At 46.4% G+C, this 16,221-nt stretch overlaps 1 protein-coding gene across 2 annotated transcripts in view; it reads right to left on the bottom strand.

Moving 5' to 3' along the window:
• Positions 1-1,109: 1,109 nt before the first annotated feature.
• Positions 1,110-16,221, bottom strand: part of RNPEPL1 (arginyl aminopeptidase like 1) — a 28,717-nt gene continuing 13,605 nt past the window's right edge. Inside the window, exons 5-11 of one of the 2 annotated variants that reach the window (XM_053309570.1) lie at positions 15,053-15,288; positions 13,507-13,620; positions 11,549-11,661; positions 10,367-10,475; positions 9,510-9,737; positions 6,693-6,835; positions 1,110-3,966 (exon numbers count right to left, since the gene is read on the bottom strand). In XM_053309570.1, the coding sequence (XP_053165545.1) occupies positions 3,694-3,966; positions 6,693-6,835; positions 9,510-9,737; positions 10,367-10,475; positions 11,549-11,661; positions 13,507-13,620; positions 15,053-15,288 (1,216 nt within the window). In that variant the 3' untranslated portion in view covers positions 1,110-3,693. The remainder of the gene's footprint in view (positions 3,967-6,692; positions 6,836-9,509; positions 9,738-10,366; positions 10,476-11,548; positions 11,662-13,506; positions 13,621-15,052; positions 15,289-16,221) is intronic. The other variant, XM_053309571.1, reaches the window with a different exon arrangement.

The raw sequence follows: 16,221 nt of genomic DNA, 5'->3' as shown, positions 1-16,221 counted from the left end.
GGGGATTTGTTAATTGCCTGGCAAGCCACACCATAGGACTGGTGGGATGCATTAGTAGGACATGGCAAGACAAGTTATGCAGGCCTACCCTTGATACATTATCTTGCAGCGAGTCCGGGGGGGATCTTCCCAGCAGACTGGGCAGAACAGAACATAATTTTCTCATATTCCTTTTGGCCATACCACTACCGGTACTAGCCTTGTCGTCACTACTGGCAAAGCCAAAATAATAATCCTTAACATTTGTAGAATACTTTTGAGCACTTCACCTATATTATCTTGTGATTCTTACAACCATCCTGCAAGGTAAATATTCTTATCCCCGTATTGCAGATTGGGAGACTTGGGCTGAGAGAGGAGAGTCTCTTGCTTAAGGCCACCGCGTGAATTCAAGGCAGAGATGCGTTTCGAACTGGGTACTTTCTCACTCGTAGCTCAGTCACCTACCAACGGGCCAGCCCAGCTCCCCAAAGAAAAGCAAAAGCCAGTCTCTGCTTGCTCCAGGCAGCCTCCCTTGGGGAACTGGGACTCTGCCCCAGATGCTGCTTTGGTGGCAGCAGCGGAAGCAAGAAGCAATGCTTCCGTTTTCCACTCCCACTGTAGGTGTCCCTCTAGTTCAGAAAGGAAATCTGCAGGGCCAGTGGGAAGCACCACATGCAAACCCTTTGCATGCTGCTTCTGGAACACGGAGGACGATTCTCCCCATACCAGGAGGGCGGCACAGTGGATAACAACTGAGTAGGGCCCTTGGCAAAGTGCCCTTCCATGGCTGCAGGTGGCATCCCTCCGCCCAGATTTGTGGGACTTGGGCAGTGGGGGCGGCCAGAGACAAAAGTTTGGGCGGTATATAAATGTGATGAATAATTAAAATAAATGTTGCAAGTCTTGTTCTCCCCCCGCCCATGCTGCTAACAAAAGCACAATTTTAGGACGTGGTGGTGGTGAGGAGAATAGGGTCTCCCCTGCCACTGGCAGATGGGCCCAATCCTCCAAAGGTATATGATCCTGCTGGGATGTGGAGGCTCCGGCAGCTGTCCGTGTGTGCGTGCGTGTGTGTCCCAAGTGCTAACAGCAGGCATGCAGAACAGATGAGCCATGAGGTTCAGAAAGTCATGACATTTAGTTTAATTCAATGTGTATCAGTGATGTTATAAGGCATCAATGTATGTTTTTAAAAGAATTTCCACCAGGGTTACATACATTCTCCTGCAAAAATAAAAATGTAATAAAACCAAGGCCTAAAGCAGGGGCGGAGGGGATGCTAGACACTGCTGATCGCTGCCAGGTTAGAGCCGGCACCAAAAGGTGCTGCACGCCCAGAGGGACAGATCTTTGCAGCACGACCAACAATGCAAGGGAGCACATGGGAGTGCATCGGGGTGGGTACCAGGGGTCCAACATATCCCCCACCAATTCATGAATCCCTGTTGTGAAGGAGAAGAGAGCTTGCTGTAATTTCAAGTATCACAACATAGGTGGAGCAGTTTTCTAATGCCTGAGTTAATTATTGCTTTACTCCACTTTATCTTCGGCTAAAATTAATATCAGATTAAAAAAAAAAAATTCAAAGAATGGGTGGGGGACCCAGAACAGGTCTGGTAACAAGCCCCTCAGCTGCATGCAGAGGTAAATGGTTTTCGGACTGCTGCCTGAGATTCCACATACTCACACCCTTACACCCTATAGGATGTTTTGGACACAATCCAGTTGTTAGCACTTACACAGCCCCCATTTCCCCCCAGAACAGGTAACCTTGGCAGTCTTGTGAGCAACCCCCATGACCTCTTCACACACTGCTTTGGCACACCAGCTGAATAAGCCCATGAAAGCAAGGGGGACCATGTGTGTCCATAGCCATACACATGGACCAGAGCATCACTTCCAATAGCGACTCTCTGGGGCCAATCCACGGCATGGCACTGAGCATGTGGGGACATAGGCCTCATCTTCACGCATCACGATTTCTGCAGCAACACCACACACCCCGTCTACCACATACAGCATAATGTGGCCCCCAGGCACATCCCTCTCTCAAGAGGGCAAGCAGAGCGACTTAACACACACCTACACCTTGCCCCTGTCCCCACATCCTCTGGCCAACGTATGGCACTTTCGGCTTTAATGGAAGCCTCTTCATAGACCTGGAGGCAAGCGCTCTCAAACTTGGACCTCCAGATGGTGTTGGACTGCCTATCATATCCAGCCACAATGGCCAAAAGATGATGGGAGCTGTAGTCAAATATCATCTGGGGACCCAAGTCTGAGAATCCCTGGCTTGTGAAGTTATTAGTTGAACTGGTCAACAATCCACTCTGTGGTGCTTACAAACTCAGGGGGGTTCTAAAAATTCAGCCACTCAGTAGAAAAATCTGACCAGATGCTATTTTGCCCACCTTTGGTCATCTTCTGAAGGATGCAGCAGTGCCTTCCTTATTACTACCCCTCTGTTCATTTTGCACGGATACCGATTATGCTGGTTTGCCTGCAGAAGGCAACTGTTGCAGACTCACTATCTACGCTTAATGGTCAGTGGAGAAAGGTTTGTGTGAACAGCTCTGTGGATGGGCAATATGGTGCTGGACCCATGGGCTGGGCTGAGGTTTGAAAGCCACCTTCCTCCAAGAGTCATTTTCTCCTCTAGAGAGCACCTAAACACTGTCCCCAGCCTTTCTTCAGTAAAGCATAAGTCTCTCTGGGAACAAACGAGAAGTTTCTCAACAAAAAGGTATGCCTGGTTGTTCATTCCCATGGTTTTTAGGCAGCATGGAGAGACCACAGACACAAGGCACCAGGATCTTCTCTCATGTTGGCCTCTTTAAAGTAAGAGGAAGTTGCACAATAGCACACATGAAGAATTCCTGGTGGATTGTGTCCATGCTCATCCATAAATCCCATTGACTGAGTTGGAAGAAGAGGCAGATCACCCCTTCTGCTTCAGGGCTGTCTCCCAGGCACTAGCGAAGGCCAAAAGTTGGGTTTGCAGCAGACCTTAATTGGGGGGGGGAGTGGGGAGAGAATGGCCTCATTGCACTTTAGTGGAATCTGGGTGTCAAACATCCTGCAAAGGAGAGGGACAAGGCAGAACCGAAGTGTGGGAGGACACTGAATCTGCCAAACTATCTAGGCACTGCTAGAAAGAGATTCTTCGTTGTTAAAGTTTCTCCACCTCCCAAATCAAACAGTAAAGAGCACAAAACAAAATGCGTTCCCCACCCCTTCCTTTCAGTTTTATCAAGTCCATTCTTTGCAGAGCACTGCCCCACTTTCAAGATCTTGATAATCTCTTTTTCTTACTTCCGCAATACCATGCAGCCAGTGGCAATTTTGTCTCTCTTCAGAATCAGAGGGCACCCTGCCTCCCAAGTATCTGAAACAGAACCCTTTTCTGCTTGCACTGGGAGAACCAGTCACCCTGGAATTCACATTCATGATGCACCGTCAAGAGATCCATCCCGAAAACAGTTTCCACTTGCAGCTAAGAGGAGATACATCCCTGATATCTGGCTGTGCCAATGCATCAGGCACTTGAAGGCACATGTGCTAGGTTCTTTGGGGGCCCAGGGTTCAAGAGATCCAGTCCCCCAGTAGTGGCAGCTGGGGCACAGAGGGTAAGGCAGCAGCATTTTCTTAAGCCTTCCCCGCGTCTCCTGCCTGCACCCCCTCCAGCTTCAACACCCAGCGGGAGCTGGCAAACTAAGCAGACACATTCACGTCCCTGAGAGAAATGGCACCACTGGCAGCTTCTGGGGGCTTGTCGTCAAGCCCAGAAGCCAGGGCGTCTGCAGCAAGGGCTGTTGTGTCCATGGCAAGGAGGGGGTTCAAGCCCTGCGTCAAGATCTGCTGGATGGTTTTCCGCAAGTTGGGGTGCAGCTGGTTCTGGGTCTGGTAGAAAACTTCTAAGGCAAATGACTTCAAGGTGCCAGAACAGAGGTCCTCGTACAATGGAATTGTGTACATCCGGGACATCTACAATGAAACAGAAACAGATGAACACCCACTAAAATATTCTGACAGATGTTTATTTTGTTAAGAGACTGAGAACTGGCATAAAGTTACAGCTAAAAGACTCCGCTACAAACTGGGATGTCCCAAGTTCAAGCCAAGAGGAGCTTACAATCTAAAATTCAACTTATGGGAGAGAAAGGAAAATGGAGATGGGTAGAGAGGGGGAGACAATGCGTTTATCTCAGTTACATGTACTTAGGCTTAACTACAGTGGGATACAGGGACTAAGAGAATGTGCCAAAGATTTTGTGGGGGGAAGCGTGTTTTGAGGTGGCATTTGAAGGAAGCAAGAGAGGAGGCACCATGCAGGTGTTCTGGGAAGCAGGTTCCAAGCAAAAAAGGGGCAGTAAAGAAGAAAGGGCAAAAGAAACCTTTGGTGGGGTGAGCGTGGTGGAGCTGGAAGACATGATGTGGGATTTTCCAGAAAGTGTTGGACTGGAAAGTTTCCCCATGCAATTTTTCTCATGTATATACAATTTGCATGAGATTTCATAGAACATTTTACTGTGCAAATTTCCTTGACACCCTAAATATATTTTGACCTGATTAGACATGGTATCTTCCCTTTTTATTCAGGCGACTAATGACAGACAGTCGACAGACAGACACCATGTTAATTTTACATTCTTAAAGATTTTCAAGTAGTTGAACCGAAATGTTTGTTTTGGAGGGGGAGAAATCAATACCACACACACGTAATGCAGTTTAAATGATATATTCCAGACATATTCAAAGCTCACTTGGAAATAATTTATACTGGAATACTTGTAAATATCTTAACATGACAATTCATCTGTATAAGATTTAAAGTGTGTGTAAAGAAAAAAAGGCACTGAAAAAATGTTAACATATTCAGTTTTCTAGAATGCCCCAAAGATCTGTTATTTTCTGTTAATTTACTTCAGCCCAAGGATGTGAGTAGGAAAACCTTCTGCAGAAAAATGTGTTGGTGGGAGGTTTTCCAGAAGATTGTCATGGCTCAGACCTCTGAGTCAGAAGAGTCAGAGGCGGAACGGGAGGACTTGGTTGGGAGTACAGGCTCAGAGGCACAGCAGCAGGATTTGGCAGGGAGAACAGATTCTGGAGCTGAGCTGGAATGGCAGCAGACAGGGGAATCTGAACAGCTGGCAGAGATGAGGGCTGAGGAGACTGATCAGGAGGAAGCTGGAATTTCACCTGTGTTAAGAAGACGTCTCAAGAGAAAGGCTCAGTGGGAGACACGCAGGTACAAGATCTCGCAGGAGAGGAAATAGAAATGCTGAGTCAGGAAAGCCCGATTGGCTGTCGGTTATCTTGAGCCCTATATTAAGGAGACGCTGTTCTTGGGACAGATTACTGTCAGCAACATTGCCTATCGCAGACAGTGTTCATACTTAAGAATTATTCAACCTTTCGTGTTTCAGCCTGTCCTTGTTCTGTTCATTCCTTGTTCCGTTATTTTCAGTTATTACTCAGTTATCGTAGAGGGGGGGTACCTAGTTTAGTTCAAGGGACTTTAATTTTGTTTATGCTACTTTTTCTTTGTGAGTCGTTTTTTGCTTTCGTTCGTGCAGCTAAGCTGCTACCCTTATCTCCAGACTTTCTATTTAACTCACAGAAGTAGAGCTGAAGGGACTGTAAATCCTGTCAGGTCAGACGAGCCAACAGATTTACGACAAAGATGTTCCGAAGATGAAGTGGAAAGTTTTCAGAAGATTCCACATCAGTGGTGGAAGAGTGAAGGTCAGAAGAGGTAGGGAGGGGCAAGGCCCACAGAGCTTTGTAGGCAAGGGCAAGGAGCTTGTGCTGATCTGGAAGAAAGCAGCAATCAGCTTTATGAGCCTCCAGGCAGGTGTCTGGCTCAACTCCTCCTGCCCCAGCAAACAAACGTCACCACATCCCTGATCTACACACTTGGCCAAGTATCACAAGGTCCTGGGTCTGCTGCACATGACATGTTTCATGCCCAAATGATTACTAAAATATTTATACACCACTTTACAACAAAAAGTTAGCAATGCAGTTTATGGACAGCAAAAGGAATAAGAGGATTCCCTGTCCCAAAGAGGCTCACCATCTAAAAAGAAACACAAGCAGATGGAGGGACTCTGTGCTGGGTCTGGATAGGGACAGTTGTCCTCCCCTTGCTAAATATAAGGGAATCACCACTTTTGAAAAGGTGCCACTTTGCACAGCTAGCAAGCACCCTCATGCCTCGAGACATACAGGTGGCCCTCATTATCCAGTTCAGTTCCTGCTAATTTCCACAGATAATGGAACTGTGGATAACAAGACGTTGAGGCAATGGAATTGGGGTGCGGGGGTGGGTGGGGCTAGGTTAGGTTCCCAGAGGTGGGGAAAGGGCGGGGGGGGGGAATGGAAATCATGTTGTACCATGTTCTGCAGGTCTCCATCAATCCCCACCCCACCCCAATTCAGCCTATTTTCCATGGAAAAACTGTGGGTTTTTGTTTTTTTTAAAGAGCCACACAATGGTTCCATTTAGCAAAATGGTGGATGGCAATGACCTCAGAGGTAATTTCCTGCCACCCAGAAACCACAGGTAGAGGAATTCTTATGCATTTTTAAGACCATGGATACCGAATCGGGTCTCTATAGCCCAACCGTGGATACGTGAAACCGCAGGTGCCAGGACCATGGATAACGAGGGCCACCTGCATGGGCTTTTTCGTCCAGCACTTATGTACCTGGTTTTCCAAGAAGCGTCGGACTTTGTGAAGGTCAGGGTAGTAGTCGTTGCGGACAATGATCTGCAGCCAGCGAATGCGGACCTCTGCGTTCATGCTATCCAGCTGGGTGGAGTAGCATTCTGAGAGCTTAGAGATCACTTCTGAAGCACACACATTAAAGGTGGTTAAGAATGGGAACCAGAAGGACGGCACACTCAAAAGGAAGGAGCTGCTCTAACTTAGATAATTTAAAAGCAAGGCCCAATTCAAGTCCAACACAGATGCCCAACTGGACACAGCCACTAAGAGATTCTGAGAAGGTAGAGCAAGCCTAACCCAGCCTAAAATTCAACTGGAGGAAGGCAGCTCACACTCACTATCATATACTTTCATTACATACATTTAAAAACAACTTCTCGAGTCAGGGGCTCTCTACCTTGAATCCGTTTGGGCTGGGGATGGTGGGAGTTAGAGTCAAGCAACATCTGGGAACCAAAGGTTGAGAACTCCTGCCCTAAGTGATCTCAGCACAATAAGATGCACTGTAACATTAGGTTGGAAGACACAGCATGCAAGCTCTAATCTTTCCAAGAACAGTTAGAAGATTAAAGTATGAAAGGAGTTTCTTAGGAAGATGTTTATGGGAAAGGGATCTGTCTCAGAGCCTTACAAATCTGCTAGAGCCTTCCGATGGGCCTTGGGGGCCCTGCTCAGTGCCACTTTTAACACATTCATCTGGCAGATACAAGAAATATGGTCTTTTTGGTGGTGGTGCCACAATTGTGAAAGTCTCTTCCTGGGGCGATCTGATGAGCCTCCTTCCTAACTGCCTTTACATGGGCAATAAAAATGTTTCTCTTTTGCAAAGCTTTTAGTGGTCCATTTTAAACTAGTTGGAGAAGGACTGCTTGGCCAGTGTAGTAGTGCCACTGTTCTGTTTATTGTGGAAATGCTGTTTTATTGTTCTTTGTTCTTATTGGTTCAGAGAACATTGCAGGTTCAGCACCCGCAGTTGGGTAATGAAACCTGATCTCAGTATATGCGAGGGGAAATGGCGGGGGGTGAGTGGGTTAAACTCACATATCCGCCAGACAGGGATGGGCAGAAGTAACCTTGGTGGTCATTTCTAGCCGTCATTTTGTTTTCAGGAGCCATTTTATGGCTAATTTTAAAATGGGGGGGGGATGATTTTCGGCCAGTTTTTGGTGCCGTTTTCACTCATGGGCGACTCTGGAGCATGACAGAGAACTTTCTTTGGTCAGCTTACTGGTTTGGGAGGCGATTGGGGGCAGTTCTGGTCAGTCCAGGAATCTAACCACCCGATTCCCATAGCCTTAATGCTCCATTATTTGAAGAGTCGCTATTCGTGGCCCTGTCCCTCAGAATGGAACTCTGCAATTTGAAGTTGGTTATTGGACATTTTGGAGCATTTGCAAAGGTGGGATAAAAGTCCCCCAAACTATTAAACAAATAAATGATGGCAGGTTTCCTGCCCTGCCGCAGGCACAAAGTTCAGAGCAACTACTCACATCAGTCAGGGCCATGCTGTAGTGCAGCAGTTCCTAACCTTTTGCTTTATGTGGTCCACTACATTGTCAACAAAAGCTATTGCACACCATGACATAAGCAAGTTGTTTTTAAAGATTTTCAACACAGCCTCTGGCTGACAGGAGTAAAATCAAAGGGTATTAAAAGCACACTACATTATTTCTAGCGACCTAATGGCACAGCAGGAAATGACTTGACTAGCAGGCCAGAGGTTGCCGGTTCGAATCCCCTCTGGTATGTTTCCCAGACTATGGGAAACCCCTATATTGGGCAGCAGCGATCTAGGAAGACGCTGAAAGGCATCATCTCATACTATGTGAGAGATGGCAATGGTAAACCCCTCCTGTATTCTACCAAAGACAACCACGGACTCTGTGGTCACTAGGAGTCGACACCAACTCAAGAGCACACTTTACCTTTACAGTATTTATAACAATTGATTATGTTACAACGCAAAAGAATGCTTGTGAAGGAATCACATTGCAAATAATAATGTAACACTGTATATGATGCATAAGAGGTACATGGATATTATCTTATCTTCTCCCCACTCCCACGGACCACCTGCAGTACCCTTGCGGACCACCAGTTGGGAACTCCTGCTGTCGTGGAATTTGTCTGCCCCTGCAAGCCAATGCCATTGATACGGGACAGGCCCCGACTCTTATGACAAGCTGTTCTCAACAACCTGGCTGGCGAAGGGAAATTCATCATGGCACACTGGTCACTGCAACAGGGTTGCAATACGGCAATATTGAGACCGGCCCTCTGTGATCTATTTTAAGAAGTGTGCATTTTTGCCATCTCACTGTTGATCCTTCTGCTATGAAGAGATGCTGTCCCTCGTTTCCTCCGAGGGGCAACACGATATTGGGCACCAAGCATCCTCTTGAGTCCGGCTCTTTTGCCAAAGTCTAGTCGGATGGGTCCAGTGTTTCCTTAATGGCCTTGTGGAAGGGGGCTGGAGCCCAGTGGTCCCTTCACATGCACAAGATCCCAGGTTCAATCTCTAGCACCTCCAGGCAGGATTTGGAAAGACAGAAACCCTAAGGAGCTGCTACCAACCAGTGTAGACAACACTGAGCTAGATGAATCTGACTCGGTTCTAGGCAGGTTCGTATTGCTAATACCAGAAGAATTCAACACAACTGCCTGGTCACTTGTCCTCCAACCTTATACTTTGATTCTCCTACTCCCTGCTCTCTTTACTTGTAGCCTTTATGTTTTCTAACTGAGCCCAACAGGGGACTGACACAGAGACGCATCTGCCAAGTCAGCGAAACTCACCATGAGGCAGTGGTGACCCATCCAAGAGTCTGTCCAGGAAGAGTACAGTTTGGAACGTTCTCCACTTTGTAATGTCCACACTGCTTGCAGCAGCAGCAGCATCCAGAGGCTCGATGGTCCAGAGACTGAAAAGTGTCTCTACTGGGCTGGTCAGACTGGATCCCTGAGATAAGTCTGGCTCAATTAAAGGAGGACCTGTTGCATTGAGCCAGCGTTCAAACTCTAGTCCTGCAATGAGACAGAAGGAGAGGTCTGAGCTATGGCTGTTAAGGCATGATGGCTGCATGGAACCTCCAGCAGAGTTCTTGTGGAGTGATTGTGTATTATAACAGGACTAGTCATATGTAAAGTTTGAATACTACTCATGTGTAAAGTGGATGAATCTATTACTGAAATTCTGCACAGATATAAAAGGTGACAGCTGTGTATAAAAAGCCAGTTGCCTAATGACTCAGACAAGCAAAGGGGTTTGTTTTGTATCCTCCACCTGAATTATTATACGTTTGTTGGGTACAAAAAAACCCAGCCCCCACAACTGGGTGGGAAGGAACCCCATTTCCCACCTCCACCAGATGTAGCCGCTCCTGGACTGTGGAATGCACTCCCTGCAGACATCCATAATTTGAATTCTTTATTGGAATTTAGGAGAGCCCTAAAGACCTACCTGTTCAGCCTGGCCTTCCAGTGCTCTTAAATTGTTAAAGGGTCTTTGATGTTTGTGAACCGCCCTGAGCTATTCTGTAAGGGCGGTCTAAAAACCAAACCAAACCAAACCAAACCAAACCAAACCAACCAAACAAGATGTCCCCCTTGTGCTAATGCAAGCAACTCATAAGATCACAGACTTTCTTTCCTACCTGCTTTGCTCTCAATGCATTGTTCTTTCAGTTCTGGGAAGAAAGCCAGGAAGGAGTCCAAGAGATCTTGGGCCACAACGCTAGTGAACTTATACTTCTCGATGTATGCCTGAAAAAGAGCAAGGAGAATGGGTTCAGGAGATTATTATTATTATTTATTCGATTTCTAGGAGATGGCAAGTGTCAGGGAAAAGGGCAAGACAGCTAAGAAGCAAGATGGACAGTAATAGGGAACTGGCCTGAAAGCGATTGGGGAACAAACAGGCTAGAGGACAAAATGTAATATAACTTTTTCCCATAGAGCAGGAGTCCCCAACCTTTAGGTCCTCAAATGTTAGACTGCAACTCCTATCAGCTCCTGCCTTTGACTATTATGGGTGGGGATGATAGGAGTTGTAGTCCAACAACATCTGGGGGCCTAAGGTTAGGAACCCCTGCCACAGAGAAAATATTACGATTTACAGAAACCCAAGACGCTAACTCAGATTACCACTATGACCCCCAAACCATAAGAGCCCCTTCCCCTGGAAATTCAGCCGAGACCATGGACCTGCTACAAGATCTTGTTTTGAATTTCTGCTAAGTATATAGGACAGCCTAGGCAATGAAAGACATTATTTCAGAAGCCTGTAGTAAGTCAGTTATAGGTATGAAACACAGACACACCACACAACACAAATGGATTCCTGGACAGAGGGAAAGCACAACGAAGAGCAGAATTGCAACACAGATGAAAGATGTGAAGCGCAGCAGCAAAAAGCTACTTCTGAGAAAACTAGTGAAGGTTCAGGCAGTACAATGCATGTCCGCTGGCTCCCATGACAGCCCTAATGACAATAATCTCCAAGGACATTTGGTGGATTTCAGGGCCAAAACCCTCCACACAGAAATGCCTAGACATCTGGACTTAAAAAGCATAAGGAGAACAGGCCTCAAGACGGTGGCTATGTTCTGAGCAAGTTGTTCTACCTAGTGTGCCAAAGTAAGAGGCATGAAAACTCTTTGCCTTTGAGGAATACACAGGGGCAACCTTCCTATGATAAAGAACTACTCTCAAGTCCTCACTTGAGGTCTGCCTCTTGCTCTCCTCCCCCACAGATAGCTGGACTGAAAGACAGACAGGCAAGGGTCTCTCATACACGTACATGGAAACTCCCCAGCCCTGAAACCCAAGTTACTAACTCGCAGGAAGGCATCAAAGCACGCTGGGTCTCCACAGAGCTGAGACAGGTAGTAAACGAAGCAGTAACCTTTCTCATATGTGAAGAGGTTCATCAGGTTGCTGGGATTCACACCTGCAAATGGGGGGGGGTGGAGAAAGAGAACAATAGTAACTGGGTAAGCCACTGACAAACATTTCTTTGGGTTATGTTGTGGCTACCCCTAAAAATAACTGTTTATACAGCACCTTTACGAAGTTTTATAAACAAAAAGTAGACAAGTCATAGGAACATAGGAAACTGCCTTATGCTGAATCTGACCATTGGTCCATCTAGCTCAGTACTATCTACACTGACTGGCAGAGGCACTTCAAGGTATCAGCCAGGCATCTTTCCCAGCCCTACCTGGAAATTCTAGGGATTGAACCTGGGACCTTCTGCATGCAAAGCAGATGTTCTACCATTGAGCTACAGCCCCATCTCTGCCCCTAAAGAGCTTACAATCTTTAACAAGACACTGGGCAAGTCAAGAGACAAGGAGAGAAAGAGACTGAGGATAACAAATACAGCTCCACACAGTTGCAACTGAGAATGAGGATCCATGGGTTAAAAGCCAAAGAGCTCACCAAAAAAGTGGGTTCCGAGGAGGGGTTTTATATCAGACAAATAGTGGGCTAGCTCTCCCTCAGCTCCTTCTGTCGGGCAATCTAGGTGCTAGCTCTTATCTAAGTCACTAGGATTGTAAAGACTATTCTGTAGAATAATCTTGATAGATAGTAAAATAGACCAAACACTGGAGAGCAATTGGCTGAAATGTTGCCATGTTATGGAATGTTCATGAACATTCTAAATACTGAGCCCTCTCTCACGAGCAGAGAGAAAGGGCTACAGGGTTTGTGGGGAGGAAACCCTAAAGAGCTTACCTCCCCGCAGACTATCATTGCACCTTCCCTGGGCAGGCGGATTGCCCACCCAGACAAGCACCATCTCTTGCCAGCAGCTCCGAGGGTCGGGGTGCCGGGACGTGTCACACACACACACACACACACACACCTCTGAGCTCCAAGAGTGTGCGGTGCATTATGATTATGGGGATCCCCACTCACCTCCCAGAGTCTGACAGATCTTCAAAACAAGGTTAAGCGAGCACTCGCTCCCTTAACCTTGTTTTAAAGGGAGGCTTCATAGTCAGGTTTGCCACTGTGGTGCCGATCCTGGTAGTACACATGGGTGTGCAAAACTTGGCTGGGCTTCCTTAGCCCAGTTTTGCAAGCGCATGTGAATAGCCTCACTGAATGCAGAGAATCAGTCAAATAATGTCAACAATCAGGGTGCATTATTGCAAATCCTAAACACAACATTCAAATAATGAGCACAACATTACTCAGATATTGAACACAACATTCTTATTTAATTGCTTCATCATATCATCAGGTTACGCTTAAAAGGTTAGCTTTTCTACGCTTTCAAAGCATGCTTAGTTCTGATTAATTAACTTTGAGGACAAGTTTGATCTTACTTATGTGACAACGTCACAGGTGCTGTGAGAGACGCTAAGGTTCAATTTGTCAGAGAGGGAAACATGACACAGGGGCTTAGAAACAAAAAGCACTAAGCACAAGAAGAGAGGCAGGCTCTCTGTGTGCTGGAGTGATGACAGAGAAGGGTAAATTCTGGAGGGATATGTGTTGAATTCAGGTTAACCAGCTACATACCTTATAACAAAAAGCTTCAAGCATTTGGAAGACAAATAGCTTCTATTATTATGCTGTAATAAATTCATGCTTCATTTCTGCCTGTGACATTAAGTTTGTTTTGTGGAACTGACCCAAAAGCCAACCAGCTATTTTTGGCTCAGAAAAATGAGCAACAGTCTGAAACATTCCAAAGCTGCTGAATGGGCAGGCCAAGCCGGCCAGGATCCCTGCCTAGCTTTTTAGAAGCCGAAGTCCAGCCTGCTTCTCTCCAAACCAGACATACCTGGTTCCAGCTTAACCTGAAGCTTGCTAACAGGGTTGTCCTCTCCAAGGAGCTTCATCTGTCTGTGGAGGGCATCAAGACGGAAAGCAGTCTCTAGGCACGTGAAGGCAGCACCTGTCCTCAAAAAATGGTTTTGTTTAGACTAGTGGCCTGCAGCCAAATGTTTGGCAGGTCATTCCAAATCTCTGTGAACTTTGCCTCTCACGCCTCTGCAGCTCCTGGCCGCATGCATCTCTTTGCCTTTCACTCTCCTCTCTCAGCCTCCTCCTCTTGCCCTCACTGAGCTGGATTACTCTATCCCAATGCCTATTTCTTAAGCCTCACCTGAGCCTCTACCTATTCCTTCCCTTCACCCTTCTGCCTGAGCTGCTCAGATCACGATGGCAGCTAGAGACCCTTTTGCCTATCCCATCACGCGGCTCTGTGGCATTCCAGCAGCACACAATCCTTTCAAGCATGACCAGGTCAATTGATTATCCAGAGTGTGGACTCTGAAGGCTCAGGTGATCTCTCACAACATAGGTCTTACAGAACGGGTGAAACCAAGGGTGAGAGGATGTAGCTAGAGTAAGATCATCTACCAAGTCTCAATCCTGGGTTTCTCACCTAAGCCCAGTAGTTCTACAGAGCAGATGATATGGGATCTTGAGGAGAGAGGCTTGGGAAGGTTTTCCATTCAATTTCAGTTGTCACCCTTGCTATGGCAAGTGTTGCAATGCCCTCTGACAAGAATAAGGAACGAAGCTTTCTACATGCCACTGGAGACCTTCCTTTTTGTATATCCATAATTCAAAACCCAAGGCTGCGATCCACAGCTCATTTATGGCAGTGCAGTCTTATTGAACTTTAAAGCAAGGCTGCACATCTTTATGGTTTATTTTATTTAATATTTTTATACTGCCCAAAATTTGTGTCTCTGGGTGGTTTACAACAAAGCAAAAAACAAACAAATAGAAAGAGTTAAAACATTACAACAATTTAAATATTTTAATACAATATTTAAAATACAGTATTTAATACAATATTTTAAAACTATTAAAACAATATTTAATCAAAAGCCCGGGTGAACAGATGTGACTTTAAAGCCTTTTAAAATGCTGTCAGAGATGGGGTAGTTCCTCAGGGCAGCAGCGGAGAAGGCCCGTTCCCGAGTAGCCACCAGATGAGCCGGTGGCAACTGCAGACAGACCTCTCCTGATGATCTCAATGGGCGGTGGGGTTCACAGCGAAGATGATGTTCTCTTAAGCTTAACTTAAGCCCTCCTGAAGATGTTAGCCTATAACTCCCTATTAGCCACTGTTTACAGGGATTATGGGAGTTGTGGTCCAAACACAGCTGGAGGGTGGAAGTTGTGCAGACCTGCTTTAAGGAACAGTAGCTTCAGTGGCCCACCCTGCTATCTGAAGCAGGCCTCCCCTATAAAGGCTCATGCCTCAAAAAGGTGCCACAGGCTCCATTGCTTTTGCTACAACTAGCATGGAGTGAACATGCCATGATAAATACTGAAGTGAAACCACCCACTCTCAGAGACCAGCTGCAGCTTACCATAGGTCTCAGTGGTGATCCGGCGCTGAGCGTAAGTGGCCAGCCCCTCGCTCAGCCACATCTCTTCCCAGGTGGCATTGGTGACCGCGTTGCCAAACCAGCTGTGGGCCACCTCGTGGATGACATCGATGATGAGGAACTCGTCGCTCTCCAGGATGGAAGAGATGATGAATGTCAGGCAGGGATTCTCCATGGCAACAATGGGGAAAGATGGGGGAAGAAAAACGATGTCGTACCTGGGAGGGACAAACGAAAGAGAGGACCCAGCTCAGGTTCTCAGGATTTATTTATTTTTTTAAGCCAGACTCCTTGGTATGTGGCAATGCACAAGAAATAATGAGGAGAGGTGAAGGTTGAAGGACAAGAAACAAAGGGTAGAAATAGACAGATGGTTTTCACAATGGAAGGAAGTAAGAAGTGGGGTTGCCCAGGGATCTGTACTGGGACCATAATTCTTTAACTTGTTCATACATGATCTAGATGTTGGGGTAACCAGCAAAGTGGCCAGATTTGCAGGTGACACTAAACTATTTAGGGTACTGAAACACAAGACAGCTTGTGAAGAGCTCCAAAAGCATCTCTCCAAAACTGGGTGACAAAACGGCCTCTTGGAAAAGAGGCAACTACGGGGAGACATGATAGAGCATGTGACCGAGAATTCCATAGATTAATTACGTGCTGTGTGAGAAAGTACTTCCTTTTCTTGGTCCTAAATTTCCCAGCATTCAGTTTCTTGGGCTGACCCCCGGTTCTAGTGTTGCGAGAGAGGGAGAAAAATTTCTCTCTGCTCTATGCATGATTTTATAGACCTTTATCATGGCTCCCTGCAGTCGTCTTTCTTCTAAACTAAAAAGCGCCAGGTGTTGTAGCCTTGCCTCATAAGGAAGATGCTGCAGGCCCCTGATCATCTTGGTTGACCTCTTCTGCACCTTTTCCAATTCTACAATGTTGTTCTTAAGATATGGTGACCAGAACTATACATACTCTAAATGGGGCCGCACCATAGTTTTGTATAAGGGCATTATAATATTAGCATTTTTATTTTCAATCCCCTTCCTAATGATCTCTAGCAAGGAAGTGGCCTTTTTTGCAGCTGCCACACACTGAGTTGGCAATTTCAATGAGCTACCCACCACGACCCCAAGACCCCCTCTCCTGGTCATTCATTG

This window comes from Hemicordylus capensis, chromosome 3, assembly GCF_027244095.1.
Source record: "Hemicordylus capensis ecotype Gifberg chromosome 3, rHemCap1.1.pri, whole genome shotgun sequence".
NCBI classification, from domain to species: Eukaryota; Metazoa; Chordata; class Lepidosauria; order Squamata; family Cordylidae; genus Hemicordylus; species Hemicordylus capensis.
The sequence above is the reverse complement of the archived record's forward strand: the minus strand, read 5'-3'. Positions and strand labels throughout refer to the sequence as shown.